This window comes from Micropterus salmoides, unplaced genomic scaffold (assembly GCF_014851395.1).
Source record: "Micropterus salmoides isolate LMB-PRFRI ecotype aquatic unplaced genomic scaffold, ASM1485139v1 Ms_hic_scaffold_19, whole genome shotgun sequence".
NCBI classification, from domain to species: Eukaryota; Metazoa; Chordata; class Actinopteri; order Centrarchiformes; family Centrarchidae; genus Micropterus; species Micropterus salmoides.
In genome coordinates, this window is record NW_024041039.1 from 13,942,245 (window position 1) to 13,957,725 (window position 15,481).

At 42.1% G+C, this 15,481-nt stretch overlaps 1 protein-coding gene across 5 annotated transcripts in view; it reads right to left on the reverse strand.

Moving 5' to 3' along the window:
- Nucleotides 1–4,327: 4,327 nt before the first annotated feature.
- meis2a (Meis homeobox 2a) overlaps nt 4,328–15,481 on the reverse strand; it is an 80,313-nt gene continuing 69,159 nt past the window's right edge. For 2 of the 5 annotated variants that reach the window (XM_038728489.1, XM_038728488.1), the window contains exons 10-13: nt 11,894–11,952; nt 10,012–10,122; nt 9,433–9,531; nt 6,004–6,142 (exon numbers count right to left, since the gene is read on the reverse strand). In XM_038728489.1, coding sequence (XP_038584417.1) covers nt 9,473–9,531; nt 10,012–10,122; nt 11,894–11,952 — 229 coding nt within the window. In that variant the 3' untranslated portion in view covers nt 6,004–6,142; nt 9,433–9,472. Of the gene's footprint in view, nt 6,143–9,432; nt 9,532–10,011; nt 10,123–11,893; nt 11,953–15,481 lie in introns of all 5 variants that reach the window. The other 3 variants (XM_038728490.1, XM_038728493.1, XM_038728491.1) reach the window with 3 other exon arrangements.

Sequence of the window (15,481 nt, forward strand, 5' to 3'; positions counted from 1 at the left end):
TGTGTGTTGTGGGGGGGGGGAGGTGTAGGGATGACTGTCACTCATTTTTAAGAGGACGAGCACCGCTGAAGTGTGAAACAAAATCGCCTCTAATTCAAGTAGTCGCGGCCAAGCGCAAAAAGTCACCTAGTTAAGCTGGACATTTGTTTTCAATACTTCCCCCCAAAAGCACACTTTAATTTTCTCCAATCCGTCTGAAATGTATACTCATAGCTTAATGCACTGTTCATCTTTTTTCATGATTTGTGCTTTTAAATTAACAATGCACTACATTTCTTTTTAAAAATGTAAACAAATGAAATGAATCGGTAATTTAAAGCCTAATTGTGTGTATTTAGATGGCAGGGCTTTATATTTTGAAAAAAATCCTAATTTTCTATTTATCAAAATGCCATCAACTAAATAAGGAAGTGCGCGTTTCTGAAAGGGCAGTGACGAGCCATCAGAGGGGACTGTCTGCAGGCGCGTTTCTTCCTCCATTGTCTGAGAAAATACTATCATAAATGATAAATAGATAATGGAGCTGTCTCCTGCAGACGCGTTCATCAGCGGTAAATAGGAGCTGGCGCGGAGCACCACCGAGAATTAAGGCGAAAGAGTTTGCTACGTTCCTGCAGGGGATAAGTTGTTGACAATTAAAGAACACACACAAGGGGGGAGAGAGGGGGGGTGTCAGAAATGCATTTACTGGCCGTCGTTTGGGGTCTGTTTTGTTTATTTCGGTGCAGTATGTTTGCTACTTTACCAACAATACGAGACTACTTTTTGTTTATTCTTCATTTTAAGGCTACTCCCCTTGATTTTGGGAGGTGCTGCATCAGGTGTTCTGACATCACGTCGTTTCTGACAACAAATATAATATTTCTCCGTGAAATCACACCCTAAGTAGCTGTAAGGTGGTTGCCAGCCTTTAGGTTTTGTGTGACTTCAAATGTGACTTAAAAATCAAACAAGATGTGAATGTATGTGGCTCCATGTAGTTTATTTACAGGCTGGGTGTAGAACTCTTTCTAGCTGACCTATTTTTTCATGTGATCAAAATGGATGTAAATTGTGTATATATATTTTTTTATTCCACCACTTGAAAAAGAATCTATGACTCACTTCAAGCAGTAAACAACAAAATAGGAAGAAAAATAAGTAAATAGAAACACAAAATTAGAGAAGAAAGCATTTAAAGTCAAAACCCCAACGTCCAGATGAAGTTTTGCTTTTCATTCCATTATCTTTCCGGAGTTTGGATTGTGCATATCAACCCTATTTACAAAAAAAAAAAAAAGAAAAGAAAAGAAAAGGAAAAAGAAGCAGCCTGTCCCCTCTTAAAGAAAGCCTTTTCGGTGGTGCTATAATAAACCATTTTCCCTGGGCTTTATTGATCAGTCACTCTGAGCTAATGTAATTATCCTCATCAATAGGGGGACTGCAGGGAGAATCATTATGCGGTTGACATTGATAAATGATCAGCCAAATGCGGCCCTTTTCTCCCAGGGACCCCCGCCTCTGACCCGCTCACACAGTCCTACATAAAGTAGTCATAGAAACACCTTATGGCAAGAGGAGAGAAAACTGCTGAAATGTTAAAAAAAAAAACGAGGGCAGCTCACACACAGCTCACACACACACTAACAGGCCTACATAATACACAAAACCTAAAAACTGTCCCCCAGAGCAAGCCATTTTGGGGAAAGCCAGCTGCATAGCGAAGGACACGTCCATTTTTATGACCACTATCCAAATCAGCAATTTGAAAGAAAAACAAAGCAGAAACAAAACTTTTTTCAAAAAGTGTTTCTCCCCTGCTGCCAGCAGATGCACTTGTGTATCTAAAAATACACATTTGCGGTCCTCTAACTCAGATCATACACCCTACTTTACCAGAGCCAATAACATAAGCATTATTAACATGTTGCCTCTGTAACACACACACACACACACACACACACACACACACACGTATAGTGTTCCTGGCGGGGAAACTGTGTGTGGACTTTTAATATTGTTGCACTGTGCGAAGTGAGTGTCTTCCAGAGGACCGGGCTGCATTGTGCAGCAGTGCAGAGGGAATATATTCCTTATTTTATTCCTGCAGCAGCAGCCCGGACTGGCTTTGACAGGGAGGAGATGAAGGGGAGGAGTTGTTTAGCTCGGCTGGATCATCCATCATCCCTGTCACACCGAATCGGCAAAAGGAAAGCAGCAGAGGCAATCTACCTTCTGTCTCATCGGGGAAGAGGGGGGAGGAGGGGGGAGGGGAAAGCGAAAAGAAAAAAAAACTATTAATATTAAAATCCTCTCCATCCACAGTAATCCTCACGTTTTCTCTCTTTTTCATCTGATAATCTCCGCACAAAACGGAGGGCTTCTTCCTTCCGTTTTATCCACAGAATAATAGAGCACAAGAAAGACAAAAAAAGGACTTGTAGGTTTTGAATAGTTGAGAAGATGCATCATTAACTAGTCTCTGAGGTAAAACCAATAAATAGGCCTATGTACTTTCCCTCCCCTTGCTGGTTAAGGCCTAACATCCCTCTGTGTGTGGAGAGGAGAGAGTGTGTTAAACAAAAAGATGCAGGTTTTGTGTCCGTAGTGTCAGTAAAAACAAGCTGCGAAACATCCAAATGCTAAAAATAACCTAAAAGGAAATAATGCTGTAGGACGAACATTTTTGAATAGGCCTAAACCTAAAATAAACTGTTGATATTGGTTTTAAGTTTTAAAACGGGGCTGTCCACGCAGAAAGTGATATCCTATGGGGATATTTAGTGTGTAAAAGTGATTTCAATCATAAATAGATGTCACTGTTTTTATCACTTTTTTTGTTTGTTCGTTCGTTTGTTTTTTATTTTTTATCAGGAACATACAAAAGCCAACAGTTAAATCCGTGTTTGCAGAAATTTTAGGAATGAATAATAATTCACAGTTGTAAATTAATAGGCTAAATAGCAAATATTGGATCACCTTTTGTTAAGGCCAAAGTTAGATTATTTTTTTTAACCAATTGTTGAAAAAAACTCTCTAAGGCCACAAAATAATAAGAAAAAATAAAGAGCTGAATTTATAAACAATAATTCCAGGCTGGCCACTTTGTTTTAGTGCACTAAATACAAATGATAAAATATACATGCATTATAGTAGGCTATTGTTATTATTATTACTATAGTTAAATTATTATATTTTGTGTGAAACAGATTATATTTGTTAATTCACACATAACTAAGTCAGTGATAAGCAGTGTTCCTAACAAAAATTAAAAGACAAAAAAAACTGAGGGGAAAAAAAATATTAAGACCTTAAATCCGACACAGCAGATGTTTAAACATCTATGTGAAGGACAGAAAATATTTCAGCCGAAGTGATGTTGTCATTTCTGGTTTAAGGCTATGACTTGGATGGCCGCGGGCAAACACAGGCAACCAGATAGAGAAGAGAGGCGATAGCCTATCAAAGCCCATCCTCTGTACTCCTGGACGGCGGTGCCTCATCAGGCCGACAGGCGGCGCTGTAAAACGGCAGAAATGAGCAGAGCACTCTGAAACAAGGCCAGCCATGGTTCTCACTACAGGAGCAATTACACTGGGGACAAATCCTTCTATTGTTTGAACGCTAGGGAAAGACTGACGGGTGAATCCATCTCAACTAAATTAACTGTGTGTTTGTTTGTTTGTTTGTTTGTTTTTCAAAATAAAGGTGACCCTGCGTTTTAACATAGGCAGATATATCTAAAATATGATTTAATCTATATTTTATTAATTCATATTTATTTCCGTGGAAAGCAAATTGGGATATTTTCAAGACAATTAAGTATAAAATAATAATACTAAAATGTTATTTATTTTTGTTTATTCTGCCATTTTTATCTCTTATGTTTAAGAACTGGAGGCCACTGCTGATCTTTTTTATTTACCACCACATCACTGCGGACAGTTTATCTTTTGGTCTAAAACTAAGATGGGTTTTTGTGGTAAATTTGCTGTGTAATTTGCACCCTTCATCAGCATTTGACAGTCATTTATAATTTCGAGGATTTGTGTGCCTAAATAAATTACCATGGCAATATAGGCTATATTTCAACCATAATTTGTTATTGTCATTTTAAGAGGGCATTCAATAACCAAATGGACAGTCTGGTTAAAAACAAGCAGTTGCAAAGTGCTGACTCTTGACTTGACTCAACTGTAATAAAAAATTAAGATCTTTTTGACAGGCAACAACATACCCAAAACATGTTTTCTTAATAATAATATACACTAAAAAAAATTATCATATTACTATTAAAAAGGAGATGTGGCTAAAGACTGTTTATAACACAGTTAATCACACAAAAATCTAACAAAAATCAAAAATGAAATATTTATTACAGCATTTGTGACTGAACACCTTTTAAACATTACGTCACAGTCCTCATACAAGTATTTAATGTATTTTTGACAAAGCTTAAGGGAGACGGCATCTTATCATCTAGTGAGGAACACGTGCTGAAAAAGGAAGGAATTCATGGACATACAATATCAATGCCACAGCAGATCTGAAACTAGCAAAAACATTCTTTTTCAATTGAGGTAAACACATAGAATATCTAACATGAAACAATTAATAGACTGAACTCTGTACGAAGTTTGTTACAATATTCTCTCAGCTTTTCCCCCCCAAAAGCATTGAGTTCATAATTTAAGTTGTTTTTTTTCTTTTTTTTAGTTATAGGTTTTTTGGTGCATCAACCATCAAATGCTTCTCCAGTGCCACAGAATCAACGTTTGTGTCGGTATTGTCCTTATGGCAAGACTGTTGATCCGCAGATGAAGAAGCGCCGTAGGATGTTGCTTTTCCACTATTAAGCTTCCTTCAATAGGCTCTTATCAATGAGAGTCCAGGGTACAAAAAATAAAATAATATTCAAATAAAAATGTATAAAACCAACACAATCCAGTGCTTGGGCAATTCAAACAAAGAACTTTTTTTTCCTTTAAACCTACAGGGCAACATTCATTCATGAACCAAAAAATGAGGGGCATGACAAATGTTCAAACTGAATCTTCTGGAGAGATCCGGTGTCATTTAGCAGCCTTTTCCCATCATGCCCTGTTCTTATGGGGAACAGGACCTGATTGCCCTCTGTGGTTTGGAGCCTTTTTGAGATGTTCCATCTTCTTATTGTTTCTTTTTTTTCTTTTATAGTGCTGTGCTGCCAGACAGTTTCTCCTCCAGGAAGGAGCACACACAGTGTGAGAGAGAAGGTTAACCTTTCATTCTAAAACTAGCTCAGGAAACATAAACCATGTGATCAACGAAAAATGCACAAGTTTTAACTTATTTATCTATACTTTTTATACTACAGTAGTTATAACTCTTGGAGTCTTTCTGTTGTTTCTTCTTTTTTTTTTTTTTTTGTTTTAAATCTTCCAGAGTGATTTTATTTTAGAAGCCTTTGAGCGCGTCACATGAAAGTGTACTGAACATGTTTATGATGGTGTGTGAGTGAGAGTGCGAAAAGTGTGTGTTTTTGAGTGTGTGCATTTGTCCATTCTTTGCACACGTGTACGTCAAAACATCCTCTGTTGATCTTTACCAAAAGCCCAAGACTTTACAAAGTGTTCTTGTCAGCTTGGTCCTCCGTTTGGATGAAAGTAACAAAATTGACAAGTCTTTAAAAAAAAAAAAGATTTATCACAGCTCATCTGGAATTCTGTTTCTTTAGTGTCAAATTCTGGTCAAAAGGGTTCGCTTTTTATTCTTAAAAATAGTCTCAAAATAGGATTTATTGTGGGCTGCTGCTTTCTTTTTCTTTTACTGTTTTCTTGTAGTAGCTGCTGTTGTTGTTGTAGCAAAGTTCCCTTATACTATTGGGCATGGATGTCCAGGCCTTGTCCTCCAGTACTTGGGTCAATGGGCGTGAGCAAAGGGGGTCTCTGTGCAGACATGGTCATTCCTGGGTGCAACGAGGGTCCTCCATGCATCAGCATGGCGTGGTGGTGAGGGTGGTGGGCGTGGGGGTGTTCGGACAGGTACGCATGGAAAGGGGGTCCGTGTCTGAGCTGAGAGGGGTGAGAGGTCATCTGATGAGGGTTGATGTAAGTATGCGGGGCCATGCTCATGCCCATAGGACCACTCTGAGGTACGTACTCCCCTGGCATGCCTGGCAGACCTGAGAAAAAGGCAGAAAGAGAGAAATTAATTTACAGTCAATTCAGTCAAACAGTCAACGATTTTTCTCACTGCAGCCTTGACATGCTCCTTCACCATTAACAGGCCTTAATTCAATTTAAGACAACTTCAACAATAAAGAGCGTCGCCGATTTTATGATACTGCGTCTGTGACTACAGCACTTTTTAGCTACGACAAGTAAAGAGAGACATTATTGCACTAGGCTATTTTAGGCTATGGTGAGTGGTTTACAATGCCCAATAGCGTTGTGGTCAGGTCTCAGGTTGGAAAATGATCCTCAGTCATTCATAGACACTGTAGTCCTGGAGGATGTGAGGAAAACCAAGCAGCTGTATTGATGTGGAGAAGTGCTAATACTTTTACAAGTGGAACAGTCAATTCCCCAGCTGACTTTAGTGACAAACCGAACAGGCATTCTCTCATGGGAACGTGCCTCTGTGAACATATTTGATTTAGAGTCCCTTAAAGAAGTTATTAAATAATTTAGGACCCAGTTAGCTGCATCACCAAGACAGCAAGCATTAAAGGCTTGGTTCCACCCCCAAATGAAAGCATTTTACGCAAAACAAAGTACTTAAATGCGTGGAGTGTGGGTTTTGGAAGTAGAAAAAGAGCAGCAAGACAGAGGAGCAAAGACAAAAGGAAGTAAAAAAGAGAAAAGAAAGGAAGGGCAAGTGGGGTTTATTGATGTCTCTTAAGATAGACCCCACTCCATATGTGTGGAGACCTCAGCATGCTGGCATCTCTCATACTGTGACACGACCCAGGACACAGAGCTGGCTCAGCAGTGCCACTGTTTGGCTTTTCACACGGCTGTTTGTTGTAATCAGAAAGAGAGAGAGAGAAAAAAAGGTAAGATCTGGGGGGGTTGTTCCTGGAGCCAGGGACTGGAGTATGGGAACATGGCAGATCTAGAGGCCTGGACCTTGGGGAGAGACAAGTGAGAGCAGGGGGTCCCCGCTGGAGCCAGGGGGCCTGGGTCTGGGATTGGGTCTGGGCCGACCTGCTTTGTAATGTGAACCCCTGGGGGATTAGAAGCTGTAATAGGAGGGGAGAGGTCACTGCAAGGTCACTAGGCATGCTCACTCTCTGCATTCCTCCACCTTACTACACTGCAATTAAGAAATTACACTGGAGGGCCCCGGTGAGGGGAAGAGGAGGAGGAGGACAGAAAGGAGAGAGGAAAGAAAGGGACAGCAAAGGCCAAGATTAATGACCAGTCTCATTGGCTGAAAGCTGGGCCATTTTCTAATACTCCCCTTCCATGTCAGTTCATTTGAAATGCACATGTTTGTCAGAGCAGGTCTCTTAAAATCTCACTACTGGGGTCATAAAATAAATAAATCATTCAGTGAGTTGGGGTATGATGGGTGCCCTCACCTCCATATAACCTAGAGTAGCTCCCGTTAAAAGGCCCAGCAGATGTTTTTGACACTGTAAGCTGGTAATCTCCAGTCTTGTAAGCTGCAGTCATTCCGTTAAGTAGATCTGAGACCCCCCTCCTTTATTAACAAGAGTGGTAAAATCATCTGAAGACAAACTGAGGACAGAGTGGGCTCTCTCTCTCTCTCTCTCTCTCTCTCTCTCTCTCTCTCTCTCTCTCTCTCTCTCTGCCTGCCTCCCTTGCTGGCTGTGCTGTACTTCTGTTATGGCACAGCAGTCCTGCTCAATGGCTGGTCATAATTAAATACCAAATATACCATATTGTGTGGCTGTGTAATCAAATCAAGAGAGGATAATATTCCTCTGTATTGAGCTATTAATGTAATTGGTCATGAAGCATAAAGAATGTTACGTAATTAAATAGTCTCAAAATTATATAGCCCTATATTAAGAATTAGCCAACCTGAGCAAATGTTGTCTCTGTGTGGCTGTTTTAGGGAACATTGCTTCCTGTTTTTTTTTTTTTTTTCTGCTGCCATTAGCAAAGACAGGAGGGGACGAGAGAAAATGAGCGAGAGACAGAGAGAAACAGAGGAGTGAGAGAGAGAGCGAGGGAGGAAGCAAGAACTAGAGAGGTGAAATGATCTTTGTCGGCAGAATTGCCACTGTGACCCTCTGGAAAATCCAGTCTCCATTTACATATAAAGGGTTCTTTTAATCAAGGTAAGTGTTATTATATTGTGCCTCATTGGGCAAGGGAGTTTAGGTGTTAAAATAAAATCTCTTCTGCCCTGCCGCCTTTGGGATGTGATATGTCTTGATTTTTCAAATGTCAGCACTGTGGCACTAGCAGGAGGTGGAATGGCCAGCTTAATCAGACTGCCGCCATTTAGCCGTATAGGGATTTGCGTGTGTGTGTGTGTGTGTGTGTGTGTGAGAGAGAGAGAGAGAGAGAGACAGAAAAACAGCGACCCAGAGAGACTGTATCTGTATGTGTGAAAGAGATCCCCTTCTTTTAGATGCAGTCGTGCTTGTGTCCACAACCTTATAAATCTATCTCAATGTCTCCCTGCTCTTGTCTGTGAGTCTCAGGTCAGGCTAGTCACTGGCCCCCACCCCCCCTTAAATCGTCTCCCTCCAGTAAAAAATAATCAAAACACACAGCAGCAGCAGCGCCCCACACACACACACACACACACACACACATACCCCGCACTCATTCCTGCCTTTACACAGCTCAAACCAAACCTCCAGTGAAGGATCGGCCATGTCACCCACGGCCGTATATCTCGCTCAGGGACCGTAATGTACTGCGGTGTTCCCGTCTTTGCATATAAGATAATTTGGGCATCAATCCTTCCCCAGACAGATTTATGTCACTCGGAGGACAGTTTCACTTCTCCTTCTTTATCGCTTCACTGGAGCCTGCTTAATTTCTCCCCGTCAGCCCCTTCCCCAAGAGATGTTATTTTTTCCCTAAATGTCCAACATTTGCATTGGCTGTCCGGGATGGGGAGAGCGATGGCGCTGTTGTGATAAATAAATTTGCGCATGCCAGGTTGTCCCCCCCCCCACCCCCCCCCTATTCTGTTGTTTTTCCTGTTGTCTGGCGCCACAAGTCGGGTCCTCTCTGTCCCAGGACAGTTATCCCTTTTTCCCAAGTCTTTAATTCATCCTCGGCTACTGGCCCCCCTCTACTCCTTAAAGCATCTTGCTAAAACATCCATGCCTGCTCATAGCTGTTGATACTAGGGAGTAGGGGGTTGGCAAAATCATAGCCAGGGTAAGAAGGGGTAGTGCTGGTGAAGTGAAAGGCAATAATGGGTGAAAAAAATAAAATCCACAGCCCCAAAGTGTAAAAAAAAGGAAAAGAGCCCAGTACTTACTTCCCCCTTTTTCTTTGCGTTTTGCTTTACAAGATGGAGGTTACATGTAGTGCCATTGCCCATCCATGCCCATATTCATCCCCATTCCACTCATAGGCCCTAGAAAGAAGAGATAAACGCCAGAAAGGGATCAGCAGGAGTTTGAATCACAGAGAGGTCCAAGGAGACCCGCTGATAGAGAGGATGGGGTTGGTTAGCGTTAGAATGATGAGGGAGGGGGAAGTGAAAGATGTAAGGAAGTGTTTTTATTTTGCATTGCATCCCACAGATCCTTTTATTATTTGTGAGGGACTTTCCCAGATGTGTTAGATTAGAGGGTAAAAAACAAGCAAGATAGTGACATTCTGGGGAACGGTGAGGGGACTTTTTTGGGAAGTGCAATTGTGTAGCACTTGTTAGTATTAGGTTTACATGGCTGACTTGGGGACCTGCTGCATGCTGAGGTCACTAAATCTCATGCTACAGACAAGAGGATCAGTGTTGATTAGCTCTGTGATAACTGAGGGTGAAACTGGTGTCTGGTAAAGCAGGCAAGATGGAGGGGAAGAGGAATGGAGGAAGAGAGGTGGACAGACTTACCAGCTGGTCGGATCCCCATGTGTTGCTGACCATCCAGCACGAAGCTGCCCATTGGCTGGCCCTCTGGACTGTATGCTGCTCCTTGGCTCACTGAAGGATCAAGAAGAAAACCTGATTGTAGTCAAAACGTGGACATGAAAAAGGGAGGGGGAAGAAGAAGAGAAAACACACCAGACAATCAGCAATTGTCCCAGCTTCAGCCCAAACATACTGTAAGACATTGTGCTCATGTTTGTGGACCGCAATGACTGACGCGTGGCATGCAAACACGCATACAGTTAGGTCCTCATGCATGCGTGCAAGCACACACACACACACACACTTATGCACGCACACATACACAACCACTGTCATTCAAAACCACACTTACAGGAGATACATTGTTCTCTAAACGCAAGAAGAAAGCATGCAGTTGACAGGATGAGAAGAATTTCTCCCATGGCAGGCAATTCCCTCAGTCTCTATTCAAATAGCTTGTACCCACAGCATATACATTTCTCAACATCAAATACAATTCTAAACATGTAGATAACCCAAAAGCTGCCAAATCATTCAATATTATGAATGATTTACCTGGTTATCTATTATGATACAGAAGATACAGTAGCAATCAATTTGCTCAGTTGTATCTTGCTTTGTCTATTATTAGCCCTAATGTACTAAAGCTCCTTGGAGACTGTAGAAAACAGTGTATTCTAGGACTATAACAGTATTATCTTGGATAATCTGTAATTCATTAAGATTAGGAGGAGCAGTTAGTCATGCTGTTTTTGTAGAGATTGTTGATTCGCACACATTGATTGCATGCTGACAAATATTCCACACAAGAGCGCAGTCATTGTAGAAAGAGTCACCCACAGTTTTAAGTGCACCTCATTTGATTCATGGTTTATATTCTTTTGAACAACCTCCACCTCGTCGTGTAGGGACCTTTTTAAGACTGGGAGCTTGCTAATCAACAAAAACAGCTTTTCCCTCCCGGAGACAAATTACTCGGCTTCTTTTTGGTAATGCCATAGTCAATGAAGCTTAGGGTGACTGAATCATTCCACAGGATCACACAGTGGCATGTTTACAACTCAGTTGGTCCTTTTTGTGATCTGACCACAAAAGATATGGACAATAAATGTTTTGTCAATTAACAACATGTAGCTTTCCATAATTTGTTTTAAAGAAATGGAAATCCCTCCCTGCATTGCCGTTAAATTACTTCAAATCTTGATTTAATCAAAACATCACATAAAACTCATTCTCCCTGCTAAGGGCAGTTTTAAAGACTGAAAATACATTCATTGATACTGTTAAACCGAAAATTTGACCAAGTAGCCATCTAGTGGTCTTGATATTGGAAATTTGCTGAAAGACAAAAATGCAGAGCAGTGATTCTTGAGGGAATAAAATAAAAACACAGTGGAAAAAGCGAGGGGAACCCCCCCCCCAACCCTGGACTAGGAAAAAATTACAAACAAAACAGCCTAAAAAAGGAGATAATTCATAAAATGCTGCTAGCGTTTCTGGCACTCCTCTTGTGTCCAATTAGTAATTCACAGAGAGCGTTAATATACCTCTCTCTTCACTTAGACTGGGAAATCTCCAATTAGAGTCAATCAGCAAACGGCCCGCACCATTGCTGAACACATCTCATAGAGAAAAGGGAAAAGGGGATGAAGGGAGAGAGAGGAAGAGGAGGGAGTAGAAGGGATTTTTGGGGGGGGGGAGTAGATATAGGGTGCTCCTTTAATAAATCAGGGCTCCAGGCATGACGTGCATGCCAGTAAAGGCTTTGGGAAGGGTGTTTTCATGCCGGTGAAAGAAAGACAGAAGCTGTATATATATATATATATATATATATATATTGTTTTTGTGTTTTTGTTTTTTTTACCTGCTCGATTTGACTGGTCAATCATGGGCTGTACTATTCTTCTCCTGGCGTTAATGAACCTGGCAGAGAGAAAAAAAAACACAAAGGAGAAAAACAAACGTTAAATCACCCTGCTTTCACACACAAAAAGATTCATCACAAGCCACCACAAAGACAAAACAGTTTTGCATGACTTAATGGCAACATTAGCCACCGAGTCCTTGAGAAAGGCGCTCACAACAAAACAGCAACAAACAAAAGGGCAATTGTGTGCTGACTTGGGAACCCAGTGAGGGATACTTTTAATGTTCCTTATGATCTATTCCCCCCTCTTTTAATAAAGCTTTTGATTACGTTTGGTTGCTATGGGCACCAGGGAGACATTCCTCAAGTATTAAGTGCAGCTTGGGCACAGAAGAACCCTCATCGTGGCACATCCTTCTCTCCCTCTGTCTTTCTTAGTAGCTCCTGCAGCCTTTTGCAAACAGCCCAGACCAATTTTACACATAGTGTACAGTATCTACAGTTCCCTCTCCAAAACAACATTATTTTTGGAGTGTTATCACTCGTTGGAATTTATAAGTAAGCTTTACATTTGCACAGTGCAGGATACAAGTGGTTCCTTTCATTACTCCCCACCATTCCACCTCCACCCTTCCCCTCTGTGGGACCCCAACTCTGGCTACATTGTAGGGGGTTCTGCTCCCCTTCCAGCTGTCTAGAAATGAGGACCAGGCATGGGCCACTCCGTGCTTTCACAAGGTATTGTTATGTCAGCAAGCCCATCAATTAAGCTGTCTGAAGTTTTATCACCGCCACAGCAGCAAATAAGTGCAGCACCACAAAGCCTCCCCAGCCGGCCTTGCTCCTGTGGCTTTTCCAGTGTAGAACCGGAGGTCATCTGGAGGTGATTGCCAGCCAGGGGCAACCTTTTTAACTTAGAATGGGATGCCTTGGGCTGTGTCAAACGCAAGCTGGCCACTCAGTCTGAACAAGCTCTCCACCTTTCTCCCTTTCTTCCTCTTTTAGCCCCTTTTCTCTCTCTGTCTTTCACTTTCGTGCACTAAAAACATAGCATGGACTTAGCACTACAGGTACCACCATGTGGTTGATATTATAAGAGGGGTTTCAAATCACGTTGGAGCTGTCCAGCATGCTGCTTCCAAAAAAGCAGAGGAGGAAAAAAAAGGCCCCACCGCCCTCTTCTAACATACGGGCCACAGCACCATCAGTACGGCTAAAGAACTGGTCATTAGAAGGAAGGGAGAGCTGGAACCAATTTGGGCTCCTAATCCCCCATGAAGCCCTGATACCTGCCCTTACCTTCTCCAATGAACTTAAACGACTGTAATCTGCCCGACTCAAAGTGACATGGTTAAACGTACAAAATGCACGGTTGGGAAAAGAGAGAAGCTGTGCTCATTTGCCAGGGGGCATCCAGAGTGCAGGTACGCAGGGGTGCCGTGGGCCCCTGAGAGAAAAAGATGAAACACATCCATATGAGAATGAACAAGGAGAAAGGGGTGCGTAAATTAGAGAACTCGATTGGAAATTATATGATTGTAATGCATGATTTGTGATTTTAGGGAGGAATGAGGATTACGTTTTATTAATTTAGTAGGTATTTTGATAGAACAAAGGGGACAAAGCATTCTTAGATAGCTGTGCTGTCAGAAATGCCTGCAGTGCTTAACAGAGAAAGATGCTTCCAGCATCAAAACCGGCTGAGCAAGTACACTGTAAGACATTCCTAGTATCACACTCCCTTCTTTACGCTCAGAGTGCAAGGCCTGCCAAAATATATGTCCTGCTTTCTCCCTTTCTAGATGCACCAAGGGGCTCGGAATCACAACCACGTGCGTTCTTACCTATTCTGGGATATAACTATAAACACATAATATTAGGAATGTTCTTCCCAGGTAAATTTGCCCATACGGTTTCCAGTGACTGCAGATGAAATACTCTGTGTGCTGGAGAGAATGCTGTATGACCAAAGCGCCATTTTATTCGATTTTTTTTCTAAATGTTCCTTTATAAGATAATGTATAACATAAGGCATACAGGAAAATCTTTAGATATCAGGGTGTTTGCTCACATTAAAATGGCCATTTCTGAGTATGAAAGCAGCTCATTTACGTCATTCCATTTACACAAACTTACAGATATTCAGATTTTTTCCATACAAGCTGCTTCTGGGATGGACCTGCTTCTTGTCAACATTTCCTATTGGCCAACCATTACCTTATCACACACTCACCGACACACACAAAGGCCCTGTTTTTGTACGCTAAACAAGTTGCCACAGTAACCGGGAGGCGATGTGGTTTTGAGGAGGGGGTGGGGGGTGACCAAGGGCCCCTCTCCTGGCCTTAGAGCACCTTTTATCAGTTTGAGTAAAGCCAATTGAGATTATCAGAGCCAGGTCTGATAACACTGTTTTCCTTCGGCCCGTGAGCTGCTAATGGTGTGTGCTTAGAACAACACAACCAGGAATCCTCCAGAGATGAAGGCCAGTCAACTGGGATGGACTCACAGATGGATAGATCTGAGGATCCAAGGCCCTGAGAGAGACACAGAGATTGACCACAGGGACACATAATTCCCAACCGCTCGCTAAAACATACGTGTGCGCTGTAAATCCACACATCAACACCACGGACATGACCACAACCACTGCCAGTGTGTCTGTAGGCTAACCAGAACACAGGAGGTTCACAGGGGACACTAGCTAAAAAACCTCCAACCCAAAGCCCATGTTTTATTATCTACATCTGGTGGTCTAGCTTATTATGGTCTGCCTCTGCACAATGTTAGAGCACAGAAACACCCACACACACACATGCACACACAGTATACAGAGTACCTCTCAGCATGGGAACTCCATGCTGTCTTCAAACAAATAATTAAAAGCAAGGTTAGGGGGTCGTGAGGAGGTCATTCCTTGGGATACAGCTCAGAATGTGTACATTACCCCAGGAGAAAGCGGGCTGGTGGGGGCAGCAGTCCACTGCTGTTTAATGTGGGCAACTAGTTTCTTCGAGCCAATAAGCCTTAAACACATTTTCAAGTTGCATATTAAAAACTGCTCTTGCAGTGCTAAGAATGCTTTGGAGCATGCATGTGAATATGTATGCACTTATTAGTCACTATGTGTGTATGTACATGTCAGCGCATTCTTCACAAACTAATGCCGATTGGCCAACAGTAGTACTTCCCACTGACATGCCCTGAAATGGCGCGAGTGACACATGTACACAAACACATGTATGCGCAGATGCAATGCATTAATAACTATATAGAGTGCTAAGTTTGCTAGTGCTCTGAGTGTTGCGGCTGTGCAGGTCGCAGAGGAAAATAACAGACAGATATGAATGATGGAGCCAGGGCAGCAGGAGTCCACTTGACACAGGGTCTCCGCCAGGCTGTATCAACACGGCATCCCTGGTTACTAATATCTGCTCATACACATGGGGAGGGGGCCTTCAGAGAGAGTGTCTGCTTAGGTGTTAAATACCCTGGCTAGCATACAATGTTATGCTATACCCAGTGTGTTTGTGTTTTTGTGTGTGTGTGTGTGTGTGTGTGTGTTGACAGATACAGAAGAAGACA